Source organism: Arachis duranensis, chromosome 1 (genome assembly GCF_000817695.3).
Source record: "Arachis duranensis cultivar V14167 chromosome 1, aradu.V14167.gnm2.J7QH, whole genome shotgun sequence".
NCBI classification, from domain to species: domain Eukaryota; kingdom Viridiplantae; phylum Streptophyta; class Magnoliopsida; order Fabales; family Fabaceae; genus Arachis; species Arachis duranensis.
Window position 1 is genome coordinate 8,743,282 of NC_029772.3, and position 15,211 is coordinate 8,758,492.

The 15,211-nt window shown below is 33.4% G+C and overlaps 2 protein-coding genes across 2 annotated transcripts; one reads left to right on the forward strand and one right to left on the reverse strand.

Moving 5' to 3' along the window:
- The first annotated feature begins 3,067 nt into the window (after nt 1–3,067).
- Nucleotides 3,068–5,233, forward strand: LOC107478971 (HVA22-like protein f). Its single transcript, XM_016099128.3, has 5 exons — nt 3,068–3,208; nt 3,777–3,803; nt 4,008–4,130; nt 4,686–4,935; nt 5,044–5,233. The coding sequence occupies exons 1-5, from the start codon at nt 3,162–3,164 to the stop codon at nt 5,068–5,070; spliced, it is 474 nt and encodes a 157-aa protein (XP_015954614.1). The 5' UTR covers nt 3,068–3,161; the 3' UTR covers nt 5,071–5,233.
- A 146-nt stretch (nt 5,234–5,379) lies between these two features.
- Nucleotides 5,380–14,500, reverse strand: LOC127747478 (uncharacterized). Its single transcript, XM_052261429.1, has 4 exons — nt 13,832–14,500; nt 13,362–13,748; nt 8,035–8,368; nt 5,380–7,956 (listed from the first exon to the last, which is right to left on the reverse strand). Exons 1-4 carry the CDS (start codon nt 14,498–14,500, stop codon nt 5,531–5,533), a joined length of 3,816 nt encoding a protein of 1,271 aa, XP_052117389.1. The 3' UTR covers nt 5,380–5,530.
- Nucleotides 14,501–15,211: the final 711 nt, after the last annotated feature.

Sequence of the window (15,211 nt, forward strand, 5' to 3'; positions counted from 1 at the left end):
TACCTGTTTCTCCAAGTCAACCTTTAGGGGGGACAAAATACAAAATACGAAGGTGGAGAGTCTATATACATATATACAAAGCATAAAATAAAATACAGTAATCCCAAGATAACCAACTTCGCTTGCAGAGGAAACTCCAGACGCTCACCGAGGTGCATCTCGACCTGCATCTGAAAAATAACAATATTGTATGGGATGAGAACCGGGGGTTCTGAGTATGGTTAAGGTGCCCACATATATAATAAGCAAGGTCCCGAAAAAGTCAAAGGCAATCCTAGAACGCCGACAATCGGATTATAAATATTAAGGAATTAAAGTTAAAACCATAAATGAGGGTAGGTCTCTAAGGTTCTAAACTTGATCAATATCTAATCAAAACCCTCAATCTCTTCGCCTTTCTTCCGTTTCTCCAACTCCGATAAAATTGAATAGACAGACAAAATAGACAAGTCAAACACATACAGAAAGCATATATAACAAGTAGGCAATTAGCGGTTAACGTGAATAAACAATTAAGCAAGCCAAGACAATGCACGCTCAAACAAAATATACAAATGCACATGATGCATGCCTTTCCTAGCGCAGGCCATGAGCTCATGCGTCGGTTGTCTACCCGCAACCCGACATTACTCGAAGTGAATGTCGAATATGGTCCCTTTACTGTGTTAACTAGACACCTTGGTATCACGGTTACCCGTGTCAATTAGGCCTCATTATAATAACATTTCAATGTGTATCACAGTAAGGACAATAAAAGGCATGAAATTAAAAAAAAATAAAGTTATCCTCAACAAATTTAGATACAGAGATCAGATTCTTGGTTATATGAAGACAGTGAATTAGCTTTTGTAAAGAAAACCATCTTTTAGAAGATAAAGAATACACAAAGGAGTGTCCAATATTAGATATAAAAATACCTGTTCCATTACCTATATGCACTTGTTCTGGCCCTATGTATTCAGATGATGCAATCAAGTTAGATTGAGAAGATGTTGCATGATAAGATGCACCTGTATCGGGATACCAAGCTGGGTCAAAGACAATAGATGGTGCAGCAAGGAATGCAGCAGGGTCGTGAAAGGTATTTATAGGTGGAGGAGGAATGGTTGCAATAGAATTCACTTGGGTTGGAGTGGAAGCAGTCGATGAAAGAGAGTTGTAGTTATTCATTCGAGTGTCTTGATTTTTTGATAGTGGGAGAATCTGTTGATCAAATCTATGAAAACAGTGCCAAGCAATGTGTCCAAATTGGCCACATACTTGGCATTGAGGTTGTGATTGTTGATAAAAAGACTTGCCACCTCTAAAAGGTCGACCTCCACCTCTTCTCCTTTCTCTCATCGGATTGCCTCTCACAGTATTTGACATAGAAAGAAAAGAACTTTGAGCAAAATTAGCTTGTATAAGAACATTATCTGATTTTCTGAACTTATTCATCATGAATTAATACTAGAGTTTGTACTTCACAAAGACTATACATTTTAGGTTTTGCATTGATTGTGATTAAAAGACTTTGATAGTCTTCATTTAAACCCTTAAGAATAGCTTTTACATGTTTCTCTGTCGAAAAAGGGTAATCTACGGCTGCCAAAGAATCTGCAAGGCTTTTAATTTTTAAGATATAATCTTGAGCAAACATACCATGTTTCTTGACCAATTTGAGTTGTGCTTTGAGTTGTTTAACCTTACATTTGATGGATTTCTCGAAATATTCTTCAATCTTTTCCCAAATTTCATAAGTAAAAATGCACCCAACCATTTTACTTTTTGAAATCAAAATCCATAGATGCGAGCATCCATGAGCCGAGATTATAGTCGTCATGCCTCCATTGTTTGAATTGTTGAGATTCAATCCCAACTTGCTAATTTGCCGTGAAATCAAATTGAGGAGGAATTCGTGTTGGATGGAAATGATCTTCAAGATCTTGTCCTCGAATTGTAAAGAGAACTTGTTGTTACCAAGTCTTGTGATTATTCTCACCAAATTTGTCACTAATCAGGTGAAAGGGTTTCTAATTGAAGAAATTTGGGGGAAAATTGTTGATAACAAAAGAAGAGGGAAGAGTGTTATTGGAATTAAAATTGGCAGAATCTTTATTGGGAGAAGCCATAGATTAAAAACCTGTGGCTCTTGATACCATGAAAAAATTTTTGCAACAGTTGCTTGATCGTAGAAGAATAGAAAGAAAGAAGGGAAAATCGAAAAATTAAAGAATAGAAAATATTGAATTTAATTTCACTAAAATAAATGAGTCATCCTCTCAATAGAGTTTTCTCTCTATACTTATATAATCCTCTTAAAGCTAAAACTAATTCTCTAATTATCATAATTAATCATCTTTAATCTCAACACAAAATAGATTCAATATTTTTTTAGATCTAAGTCCAAAGCTAATTAAAGCTGGTTAGGCCAGCCACCCATAAACACCCACTTGGGTATGGAATTGGCATTAGAATTAAAACTTACCTGATTTTCTAGTTTCAATCTTTTATACTTGAAATGATGAAATTTAATTCTTTTACATGTAAAGAATTTAAAAATAACTAAAATAAAATTGTATTTCAATTATTTTTTAAATAGAAGTCATGTGAATTACACGGTCTGTTCAAAATTATACAAGTCTTTCGAAAAATTGTCATTTGCCATTGTTAAAATTAATAATTATATTATGTGTACAAAAAAAATTAATCATCAATTAATTACTGTGTATAAAAAATATTATCTTACTATAAAAAAGTTTTATTAGTGTAAGTGAATATAAACAAATATATAATATGTATAAATATATATAATTAAATATATAATACCTGATTACAAAAGTCCACATGCAAATCCCAATCTTTCTAACATAAAATAAATATATAATATATATAGGCACCTACGTGCCCTAACCCTTTCTATTGCTTTGCTTACATATCCGTTAAGCTTTTATATGGTTCTTAATTAATTTCTTCCCATTAGAGAAAAGAAGACTTTTGTGTCGTCCCATAAACATTCTTTGCTTCCTTCATCAACCAACTTGCACTTCAATATAAATAGATACCCGATAAACTACTTGAACCAATTAGTGAAAAGCTGCATAGTATAACTCATTATTATTCAATCTAACTTAGCTTCCATAAAAGATCCTTTGAATTATTGAATAACACATCTTCATATCATGGGCGCTCTTGGAACAGTTGTAAGAAATTTCTACACAATAGCAGGGTAAATATGTAAATATATGCATATATCTTTGTTATTCTCATATATCTACCAACTTTCATTATATTTCATTTGTTTAGAATCACTACTTCTAATAAATTGGGTGAAAACTCAAGTGCAGTTGACTTTACGTGAAGTTGGTACCTGAAAACTGTTAGATGATTTGAATGAATTGACTAATTTTTTATCTAACGACTCTCAAATATCAGTTTCACGTAAAGTCGACTTCACCTAAATTTTTACCAATAATAGATAGGGCAATTGCCCAATAAATTAATATGGTAAAGGAAGATTATTATAAAAGAAAATTATTATAGACAAAGCCATATATGTATGGTTTATTTATGATAGAGAGCATATACATATATATGAAATTTTCCATATATATATATATATAGTCAATGCTTAGGTTTTGTTTTGTTCTTTTTTATTTAATTATTTGTATTGTTTAGCTTACAACGATAATCCTTTGCGATACGAAATAATTCCACAAACTTTTGTATATGTAGTTTGATGGTTAAATAATTACATATGTATATAAGTTTCTAATTTTGTTTTTCACTTTTGACAGGCCTGGAGTGATGCTTCTTTATCCCTTGTAAGCTAGTAGCTAGTTGCCATTCTTAATTAACTTTATGACTTTATGACTAATAATATATAAATAATACTATTTTTGCTCTACATTCATATTCATTCCTTTTTAAGTTTTATATATAGAAGTTTGAAAGTAGTGCAATAATATTTATTTTTGGGGTGTATCAATATAATGACATATTTTGTATGAGTAAATATAATATTACAGATACGCATCAATAAGGGCGATTGAGAGTCCTTCAACCTTAGATGATCATCAATGGCTAACTTACTGGGTTTTATACTCCTTCGTCGAACTCTTTGAGCTTTCATGTTATAATATTCTAGCATGGTACGTAGATATATGTATATTATATGATAAGGAGTTTACATAAAAATACATGCATATACATATACATATTCTAATACATATTTGAGTATTAAAAGAAGTGGATTGATAGAATACCATATTCTAACCTTTTCAAAATAATAATTGATTATTTGATAAATTAAAATTGAGGTATTAAAAATGTTATTTGCACATGAAAATCAGTTACCAAAATTAATCGCGATGTATTTATATATAAATACATATATAGTTTAATTTATTTTTAATATTTATTCATTCTACATTGATAGTTGAATTTAATGTTGATTTTGGTGTAAATTGATAAATACATCTTGATGCAGTCATATCTAAATACATTAATTTTTTAACGTGCCAACTTATTAAAAGTAATAGTATACATAGTGATATTATTTCTTTTTCCTTGGCGTCCATGATTAATGTCCATTTTTTACGTACAAATATCATCATTAATTATACCAAAACCAAGTTGAAAATTGAAATACCAAATAGATTTCTATATGTGGCTAATAATAATTGAACATTTATTATATTATATAGGTTTCCCATATGGCCATACATGAAGCTTGTGTTTTGCATTTGGCTGGTACTGCCAATGTTCAATGGTGCTGCTTTTATATATGAGAATTATGTGAGGCAATATGTGAAGATAGTAAGCTATGGAAGTTACAAGGATTCAGATCAAGACAAGAGGAAGGACCTTCAAATGTTGAGCATTGATGCAAAAAAATCTGTTGAACGCTACATAGAGAGATATGGTCCTGATGCATTTGAGAAAGTTGTCAAAGCTGTATGCTATCAACAACTCTAATTAAGTACATATGTTTGCTTCATTATAAAGCTTATCTATATTTCATCTTTTAATAATATTTTCCCATTTCTTTATTCGAATTTGCAGGCTGAGAAAGAAGCTTGGAGGCACTGAAGATTGATTTAACCAAGTTGATATCTTATTAGGATTTTATAAACGTTGTGTAATCATTGTTTTTGTTGCATGTGTTATTATGCACAAAAATATTATGTAATCCTTAACTATACTTTGTTTAAATTGCAACAATCTTGAGGTTGATACTTTAAATTATATTATATATAGCTTCCACAATACTATACTTTTCACGATAGAATATATTATGATTGGTATAAAATAAAGATAACAAATTAAAAATAAAGGTAAACATAAAAATGAAACGAACCAACATGGAATTCGCAAAATAAGATAAATTGTTGTCTTTGCAATAAAAGCTAACATGAAGGAATAATACTTTGAATGAAGATGAATATCTAAATATAGAACTGATAAATAATGTTTCATTGGATATACTATAATGAAAAAAAAAAAAAGGAAAAAGAAAAAGAACCTGATACCATAAAATGTTGAATTAGGCCTAAAACCTATGCATTTTTGTAAGTCTCCTCCGAAGTTCAAGATCTCTATCACAGTCAGTTGTCGCAGTATTTGGAATGGCAGAAGAATTCATTGTTCTTGTGTAGTTCTGATCCATGTTCTGAGAAGGTCTTAGAATGGAATTAGCACCAACATGACTTGCAGGGTTCAGATTCTGAGTTTGATTCTGTCTTGAGTATAATGCACCATTCAATTGGGAACCAAGTTCAACAGCTCCTGCATTTCTTTGCAACCCTGCACTTGAGCTTCCTCCGGTCGAACTGATCATGCGGCCAAATGGGTTTCCTTGCACTGCTATATTTTGTAACTTGTTAGGCCTTATAAGATCAATGAAATTAGAAGCTGGTCTTTTCCTGGCATTTGTGTATGGATGATGATTATGGTCATTGGTAGTAGTCATGATACCATTCGGATTCACTCTGTCAGCGACCTGAGGTATGTTTATAAATCCACTATTTACTGCAGAGTGTGGTGATTTGTTAAGGGGAGTAACTGGAATATATGGAGGTTGAGCAACCATTGGTGGTGGACAAGGATCAGGAGGATACCGAAATTCTGCTGAATGGTTCCCGGCCGGTGTAGTGAAATTGTTTTCCCGTGTATCTTGAGGAAAGCTTCTAGTAGCAGAGGTCCCTGGAAGCCTTTCTGTTGGACCTAACAACCATGGTGGGAAAGTTGTAAAAGTAGCACTTTGCCTCTGAAACAACGATGTTTTTGCCGGTTCTTCAACACCTTGGTGCATTAAAGGAAATTCGGACGCTGAACTCGAAGCATGATGATGGTGCTTATTCCTGTCATTCAGCTCAAGTTGGGGTAAAGGAGTATGCTGAGGAGATGGTAGTACTTGAGACTTAAAGCTGATGTGTGATTTTAGTTTGGCACCAGACGTAGATTGCCACTGCAAATTAGAACTAGAAATATTTTTGTTGAGTCCAAGGTTTCCTTGTTGGCATACATGATTACTTTGAAGAAATCCAGAGCCTGTACCAGTCATCAAAACAGTGCCTTGTAATGATGGGTTACTTTGAATTAACACATTCTCAGGTGGTGTTTGTGATGAATGTGAACCAGAAGCCCGATCCAGCTTAGAGCATCTTCCCAATAAAGAATTGTCCGTAGCAGCATGATGCTCAGGATAATGCCTCCTTCTGGATTCTTCACCTCTCACAAATGTTTGTTTCTCTTTGTTGCTCCCACCAATTAGAACATCTTTACCCATCAATCTCATTGTTGGTTGGCGGGAAGGTCCAGCACTCGGTGCAATAGGTCCTGAACTTTCTTTTGGATAAATCATTCCATTTCCCATGTAGTTAGGCGTCTTATCACGTTCGGCGGGATAGGATCTGGCAAGATTCAAACCTGGATCAAGCAGCTGAACCAAGTGACCGGAACTCCTACTATCAGAATTTTGCTGGAAGATGTTTGTTCGGCTACTTCCATGTAACTCTGTAACACCTAACCTGGCTGGATAATGTGGAAATGGATTTAGCCTATCTTGAACCGTCTTCTGAACCACATTCCTGGCACCAATGCTTGAATGTTGTTGGCTATTTTGATGGGAAGTTTCCTTCATAGGTGCATTAAAGTAACCTTTTAATATGCATGATTTATCCGGTTGGTGATTCATCACTGCTTTTCCGCTGATGGAATTGGAACTGAAATTGATCAGCTCACCGTGAGAATTGAGTGGCAAACCAATAAAGTTCTGGTCCATGAGATTTTCTCTTGCATTTGCTTTTCCCTGGCCAAGAAACTGGTTCGAGTTATCAGACATATCTGCATTAAAGATGCTAAACGATGGTCTGCTACTTAAAGCTTTGCCATTATTACCATTGTCGCCATAATTATGCGGTTGAAATTCAGGCCTCTCATTTGCTTTGTTAAACGAAGTAGAATACGAGGATGAAGGCCCCAAAAATGTCCTTGTATTTGAATTCGAGTTAGAGTTCAAGTTCGTAGTGGCGGATTTAATAGTCCTATCCTCCATATGATCCACGAATTTTCTAGTGGAAATGAAAGCTTCAGATTCAGGCACTTGCGTATTTACACCAGAAACCTGTCCTGTTTGAACTGCAGGAAGAGATCTAGGAGCGAAAGCATATGGAGAACAATGCAGTGGAGTTGTGTTGCCTCTATCAGACTTGTCATGGAATGCCACGTTGGATGGTGATGATTGACCCTTCTCTGAAATGTGCTTTGATTTCTCTTGATTGGTACATGGCTGCAAGAAATTCTGTGCTGCAACTTGACCAAGAACATTGCAAAACTGTTTACTTTCAGCAATAGGGCAAACCTCCTTGCCTTTGTCTTTGTTAATGGCATTATTGTCATCATTTTTTTTGGCCTCCGAATTCCGAGTTGCCTCAGCCTCACTTTCAGAGCAATGCTCATTTGCAAATGAAGACTCTGATGCATCCGAAGCCAAGTTAGTAGCAGTTTCATCAAATGAGCTTCTATCTTTTGGGCCAAGTGTATAATCCTTACCAGAGAATCTCACATGCTTGTCTGAAGTTGGCACTTGAATATCACAGCGGCTTTCTTCTTCGGTACCTTCTTGAACATTGCAACCACCACTTGAAGTATTTCGAGAGATATGTTTGTGATTCTTGAGTATGCCACGAATGGGAGAGACTGCTTTTTGTAGCTTTTCAACTGAGTCACAACTTACTTGTTCCTTCTTTTCTTCTGGTAATATCTTCAAATCCAATTTCTTTTCATGGGTAAGAGAAGCATCAATGACATCAACTTCAACATCTACTCCTTTTTGTTTTGTGGATCTTGTTGCTGATCTTTGCACCTTGCTCTTAGATGCATCTTCCTGAGACTCGAAGAAAACTAACTTAAACAATAACCATAACAACAATAATTGCATAATATATATTAACAACTGAATAATGCAGAAAAATGATGTGATAGCTAGCTAGTGAAGGTCTCTCAACTCTAACAAGAATTGCAAACGGATGGAAAAGGAGAGGAAAAGCTTAGGTGACTCAATGGAACTAAATTTTATATAACGAATAGGACTTAAAAAAGAAAATACTCTACGCAAAAGGTTTGTCGGGGAAGACTTGTGAGCATGCTTTGATAGAAATTTTAGTCATTCTCCTGTATTTTATTTATTTTGTCATGTAAGTTGTAGAAAGTATTTGTTTGGAAAGGTAATTTTAAATTTTTATATATATAAGTTACAAGAATTTTATATTTAAAATAGTGTTCAAACTTAAAAACTAGATGATAAATAACTCATAGGATACTATAGAAATAGATTTGTGCAACAAATTAAACAACTAATTACCACCACCTTTTAGATGAGTAAAGTACAGGCCCTAAGACACATTTTGTTATTCATCTACTTCCCATCTTTCTTTGAAATATAAACTCTCCTGTCCTATTCTAGCAATTCGATCTTCTCATTATTATTATTTTGTTCTTTGAAGATCAAAATATTCTTTATTTACTAAAACTTATATAAATGAATTTCTATATAAAAAAGAACGTGACTAATAATAGTATACTAAGAGAATATATATTACTAACTATAATTTGTCATAATTATTTAAAAAAACGTATTTTATCTGCAATTGATTTTATAATATTCATATATAATATTTTTAGTAAAATAAGGGAAGAGCAATGCTAGGGGCCAGCAATTTTTGTGATTGTTAGCCATCAAATAGCCATCAATGATGATTTGATGGTGTGAGATTGGTGTGAAATTTCATCCAATGGCTCACATTTCTCTGCTGGTTACATGCTGGCCAAAATTCACTAAAATTGCTGGCCCCTAGACTTTTTCTTCAATCTTTACATGTTCATTATTTTACTTCCTAGAAAAAAAAAGCTATCCTTAATTAAGTAATAGTTATATATGTTATTGAAATATTTATAATATAAAAAATGAATAATAATAATAACAACAATAATAATAATAATAATAATAATATGATTTTCTTTTGAATTTTATGTAAAAGAATAAATATTAACAACAACAACTATATGATGATTATTTTTCAGAAAAAAATTGATATATATGTTAAACTGAACTATTCTTATTCCCTTATGAAAAAGTCTAGGGGCCAGCAATTTTAGTGAATTTTGGCCAGCATGTAACCAGCAGATTCTACTATTCTAGTTTGTTTTTATTTTTCTTATTTGATACGGGAATATCGGACGGAGTAGGTTTTAAAAATACAAGAAAGCAAAGTGTAATTAAAATGTGTGTCAAGAGAGAGGGGATATATATTTTACTTTTGGGAGAGGATAGAGACCTCTCTATAAGAAATAATAATGAAGTATTTATATATTTAATCAATAAAGAGATAGTTTTGCTGATTTTACTGATGAAAGAGAATTGATTAATTAATTTTATAAATATAAACAAAAATAAAGAAATAAATAATAATAGATGTAATAATACTAATAATAATAACACGTAAATATATATACGTTATAAGACAATTTTTCTTGTCGAGAAAAAGAAATTTAATATATTTTTTGTTTAGACAATTATAATATCTAAAATATTTTAACTCATTACGACGATACATAATGAGAACTAAAATATTTTATTTAACTTTCTCATCATTTAGATGTTATAACCTTTTTATTTATTTAATTAAGTAATATACATCTCTATTAGTATTTTAATTAACGCATATTAAAACCAAAGGATATATCAGATCTCTCTTTATTTAAGTATTATTTCTTCATTATTGGAGTTAATTGTTATCATTATTCTCTTTTCTTGAAAAAACTGATAACCCGGACTAGTTAACCTCTTTTTTTTTTTAATGTCCTGAAGCGTTTTTTTTTTTCAAAATAAAATATGAAAGATTTACCCTAAAAGACAATTTGTACTAGCTTCAATCTTATCAACTTGTTATGTTTATAGGAGTATATATGTATCATGTATGCACCTACAAACATGAAAATAAAACAATTATGATAAAGTCATTCTGAATTTCATAAATTACAATTATTAAATATAAAGTGAAAACTCAGGTGCAGGTGCAGTCGACTTCACATGAAGTTGATACTTGAGAGTCGTTAGATGATTTAACTGATTTGCCTAAATTTTCATCTAATAACTCTAAAATATCAACTTCATGTAAAGTCGACTTCCTCTAAGTTTTCACCTAAATATAAACTTTTCCCATCGATTCTTAATTAAAGTTTTAGAATAAAGGAATTCGTCAATATTAGAAAAAGTTTCCAACTATAAATTAACCCAAAAACAAAAAATTGAAAAGAGAAAGGTATCTTTTAAAGAAACGGAGCAAAAGCAATTCCTTAACAAACAAATTACTGGGATATTAAAGCAATACTAAAGAATTTTACTAAACATCCATTGAAAAAGGCCTACTAAAGAGAGAGGATCATAGGGTAAATGCATGAATAGGATGCATAAAGAATACTTTAGCCCGTGAAAAATTTGAGGCCTTTTATCTACGAAACACTACATACATATCATGCACTACCTCTATATAGAAACTGTGTAATAATAATGATTCCTATTTCCTAGCCAAATCGAAACAAAAACATTATAATCATCATCAGACAAAGTTGGAATATAAAGCATTAAGGGAGATTAGCCTAGTGACATCCAGAAAACTAAGATTTGAGTAGAGACATTCTCCTAACGTAAGACCAGTAATAATATATTTTTTTTCCCTTTTAAAGGCATGCTCAAAAGTAGTTCAGTTGACATTGGTTAAATTATGGATGAAAAAAATGGGAATATATAATGAATTAAATATTATCAAAGTTGGTGTTTAAATAGTCACCAAAATTTTGACTATGTACTTAACACTCTTGTTGAACCAATAAAACCTATCCATGGAATTTCACAATTTTAATGTGATTAAATTGATTTTGGAGTACGGTCCGCTCTAGGAAAAAAAGATACCACTAACCAACATCTACAATATTGTGTGCAACCTTCACAATCAGCTCCTTAAAGTTACATATTTGACAACTTTTACTCATTGGTTTGGTTGCATCTAAAAAACAACGCTAGTTTAAAATAAAATGGTTACTATAAGTAACCAATAACTTTTTTGAACAACATAAACAACTATTAATTAAATTAAAATACATTATATTTTTAAATTATTTATCTAAATCTTAATATTAAAATAATCATCTGTACACCTAGTGAAATAAATATCTGATATATCTATTGTTTATATTATTTAGTATTTTCATTGTCTACCTATATTTTTTCAAAGAAAAAATATAGATAACCAACAACATTTTTCAATAATGTGTGAATAATATGAATTAATAGGATTAAAAGAGTAAATTAATCTTAAATTTAATTAATAACATTAAATTAGGGTATAATATATTTTTATTTGATTAGTGGTTATTTATGTTATTCAAAATGGTCATAGTTTATCTACCACTTCCACTTTTCCAAAATAAAATTCACAAAATACAAACTAACTTCCTTTTGACTAAGCGACACATATACTATAAGAGCAAATTAACCCACCATAGACTAAAACAGTTTCAGAATAAAATCAGACAAGTTTCTCATTCACGTATTATTATCACACATAACACCAAATTAGAATCATTATATACATAAAAGTGTAGATATATCCAACACTAGCATCAGTACCTCCCTCACGAGTGCATAAAATAATACACTTTAGAGTAGAACTCCACCTCCATAATGATCTAATATCACTCCACTAAGACTATAACCAAAATCCACCCAACTATAAGGAAAATTACTAGCCATTAACTCATTTTGTTTGAGATAGTGCACTTACTAATTTATGATTCACCTTTGAAATTATACAAGTTTTTATTTCAACAGTGTCTAAATGTTGAAGTCGTATAAATCATCAATACAGTTCAGTATATATCCCAAACGAAATGGATATGATCTCCCAATTCCTAATATACCCCAAACAAATTCAAGCACCTAATAAGTTGTATGTTAACCTCTATCTGCTAGAGTTAGGTCAGAAAAGCAAGGCCAGCCATAAGATAATGAAATTATATGAATGTTTATCTATATATATACACCATGCCCATGATGATGGCCCCATGTATGATAATTACCCTTTTCAAATTATTTGCTAATAGTGACGGGGCAGAAAGAACCCATCATCATCAGACTCAGTTACCTTCTTCCACCTCTTAACACATGACCCATGAGTGGCCCCTTCTATATAGCTATCATATATACCTGTCCTTCCTAAACAACTTCCAGCTGGATCAACATCCCAGCACCACACCATCAGCCCCCCTTCTCTTTTCCATTTTCTTCTGAATTCTTTCTACCTATTAAGACCTTTACCTCATATATATACATTGTATTTCTTAATTACTTTTGTATGGCATGCCAAATTCTCTATTTCATATATCAAATTCTCTCTATTTAATAACAAATTACGTACTCCGAACTAAATGCATGTCCTTTAATTTCCCGTGTACCCAACTCTCTAATAAGAAATAACCATGTTTTATCTTGTTTTTCTTTTCCTGAATTTTAGTTCAGACATAAACTCACACTATGATAGTCATCAATCCAATTTAATCTTCCACATATAACAAAAGTGATGCTATCTCTGTTACCTAGAGCTTCTGTTACCAAGAGACAAGCAACACATACAACACCAAGAAGCTAAGATATAATTTAAAGCTAATATTTTATGTTTTAAATTCCATTAATCGCATCGTTGGTTGCCTCCGATCCATTAAGCTCAAATTAAAATCAAGGAACTAGCATGCATAATAACGATAAAATCCTATTATTTCATGTAATGTAAACCATATATATGTACATACACGTAGCGTACCTTCGTTGCAGCGAACTCGTCGTTGAACAAATTCTTCTTATTCTTCCTTTTCTTTTTCTTCGGCTTCTTCATTTTCACCATCTTACTCTTAGTGCTCAGAGGTACAAGGCAAACGCGCTTTTGAACCTTGCTTTTCTTCTTCACCATTATCTTCTTCTTTTTCTTCTTTGGGTTCTTCTTTGTATTCTTCTTTCTCTTACCTGCGCCACGTTCCATGTTATCTTCTTCTTCATCTACTGTAGCATCCACTGGTGCGTCACAGTTTCCAGTGTCGATTTGCGGCGCCACGTTGAGAATCTCAGTGAGGGAACGCTTCTTTTGCGTTTTAGGCTTGAGATTCGACCCCAGCTTCTTCTCGTTTTTCCTCCTTCCGATCTCATTGATTGGCTGCCGCCACCAGTGGTTCCTTTGGATCTCAGCTCCTCGAGCCGCCGTGAAAGCCACCGGAACTTCTCGACCGTGACGGATACGTCCTCTCCGAACGGCCAGAACTTCATCTCCGTCTCGATTTCGGGTCGCTCATTCTCCAGCTCCTCCTCTTCCTCCTCCTCCATTAGATTCTCTTCTTGCTCTAGCTTTTCCTCTTCGTCTTCAACATTGAAAATCTCGGCGATGTAGCGCTTCTTCTTTGGCGCTTTTGACTTTGACTTCAATTTCGACATCTTCATCTGTCGCCGCCGCCGATCCTCCCTCAGGCATCCGTCCATGTGCACGTTCACCGCCGTCAGAGTCGCCGCTTTGAAATCGCCGCACACCGGGCAAACCATCTCCAATTTCTCCTCCTCTTCCTCATCCAACTTCTCCGATTCTCTCTCGCCGTCGTCTCCTTGACATGCCGTCTCCACCACCGCCGGATTCTCCAATTTCTCCACCTCCTCCTCCTCCGGCAACTTTTCCGATTTCTCCGATTCCCTCTTGCCGTTGTCGCCATGAGATACCGCGTCATCCACCGCCTGAATCTCCAATTTCTCCGCCTCTCCTTCTTCCTCCTGCGACGGTGACTTTTCTGAGCTTTTCGATTCTCTCGAAGCTGCAGCATCCGACGGAGGATTTTCATTTTCCTGTTCTCCGGAGGCGATGCGGTTGGATCTGAGCTCAGAGTCGTCGTAGTGGTCAGTGGTCCAGTTGGGAACAGTCATCGGCGGAAGCCATGAGCGTACTTGCTCTGCGGTTGCGTCGCTGGTCGGGAAGGGCCAGCACTGGAAGACGTCGCGCGACCTCATGATAAAGGCATAGCCCCTGCGAAGCACCGAATCAAAACCCACACAACAAAACCAGAAGAAAGAGACAAGAGTTAGTTACAGTCATAACAGTCACCCTACTCACTCATAAACCCAGCTAAAACCAAAATAAAAATAAAACAAAACAAATGAGAAAATTAAAAGGAAGATGAAGCGTAGATAAATGCCTTATTGAGAATGCTCGAGACATGATCCAGTGAGAAAGAGAAAGAGACTATGAAGCTGAAGAAGAAGAAGAAGAAGAAGAAGTGGTGGTGATAGAAGATCAGAAGAAAAGACATGAAGGAAGAGAGAGAGAAATGGTTTTGGATTAGAGAGAGAGAGCTAGCTGCCGCTGTGTGAGTAAAGTCGTCAAGTAATGCGAATATTTCAACTGTACAACTAATTTCATATTTATACATTTAACTTAATTATTTAATAAAATTATTCCTCCGGGAATTATTTTATAATATTAGTTTTTAATTACTTCTAATTATAGTCAAATTTATCTATAATATGCATTTTAAGTAACTAATAAATGATAACGAATAATGTTAGGGAGATAATAGTATAAAATTATTTTATTTAACATCATTTTTATAATTTTATATATAATATCTATAAGTATAT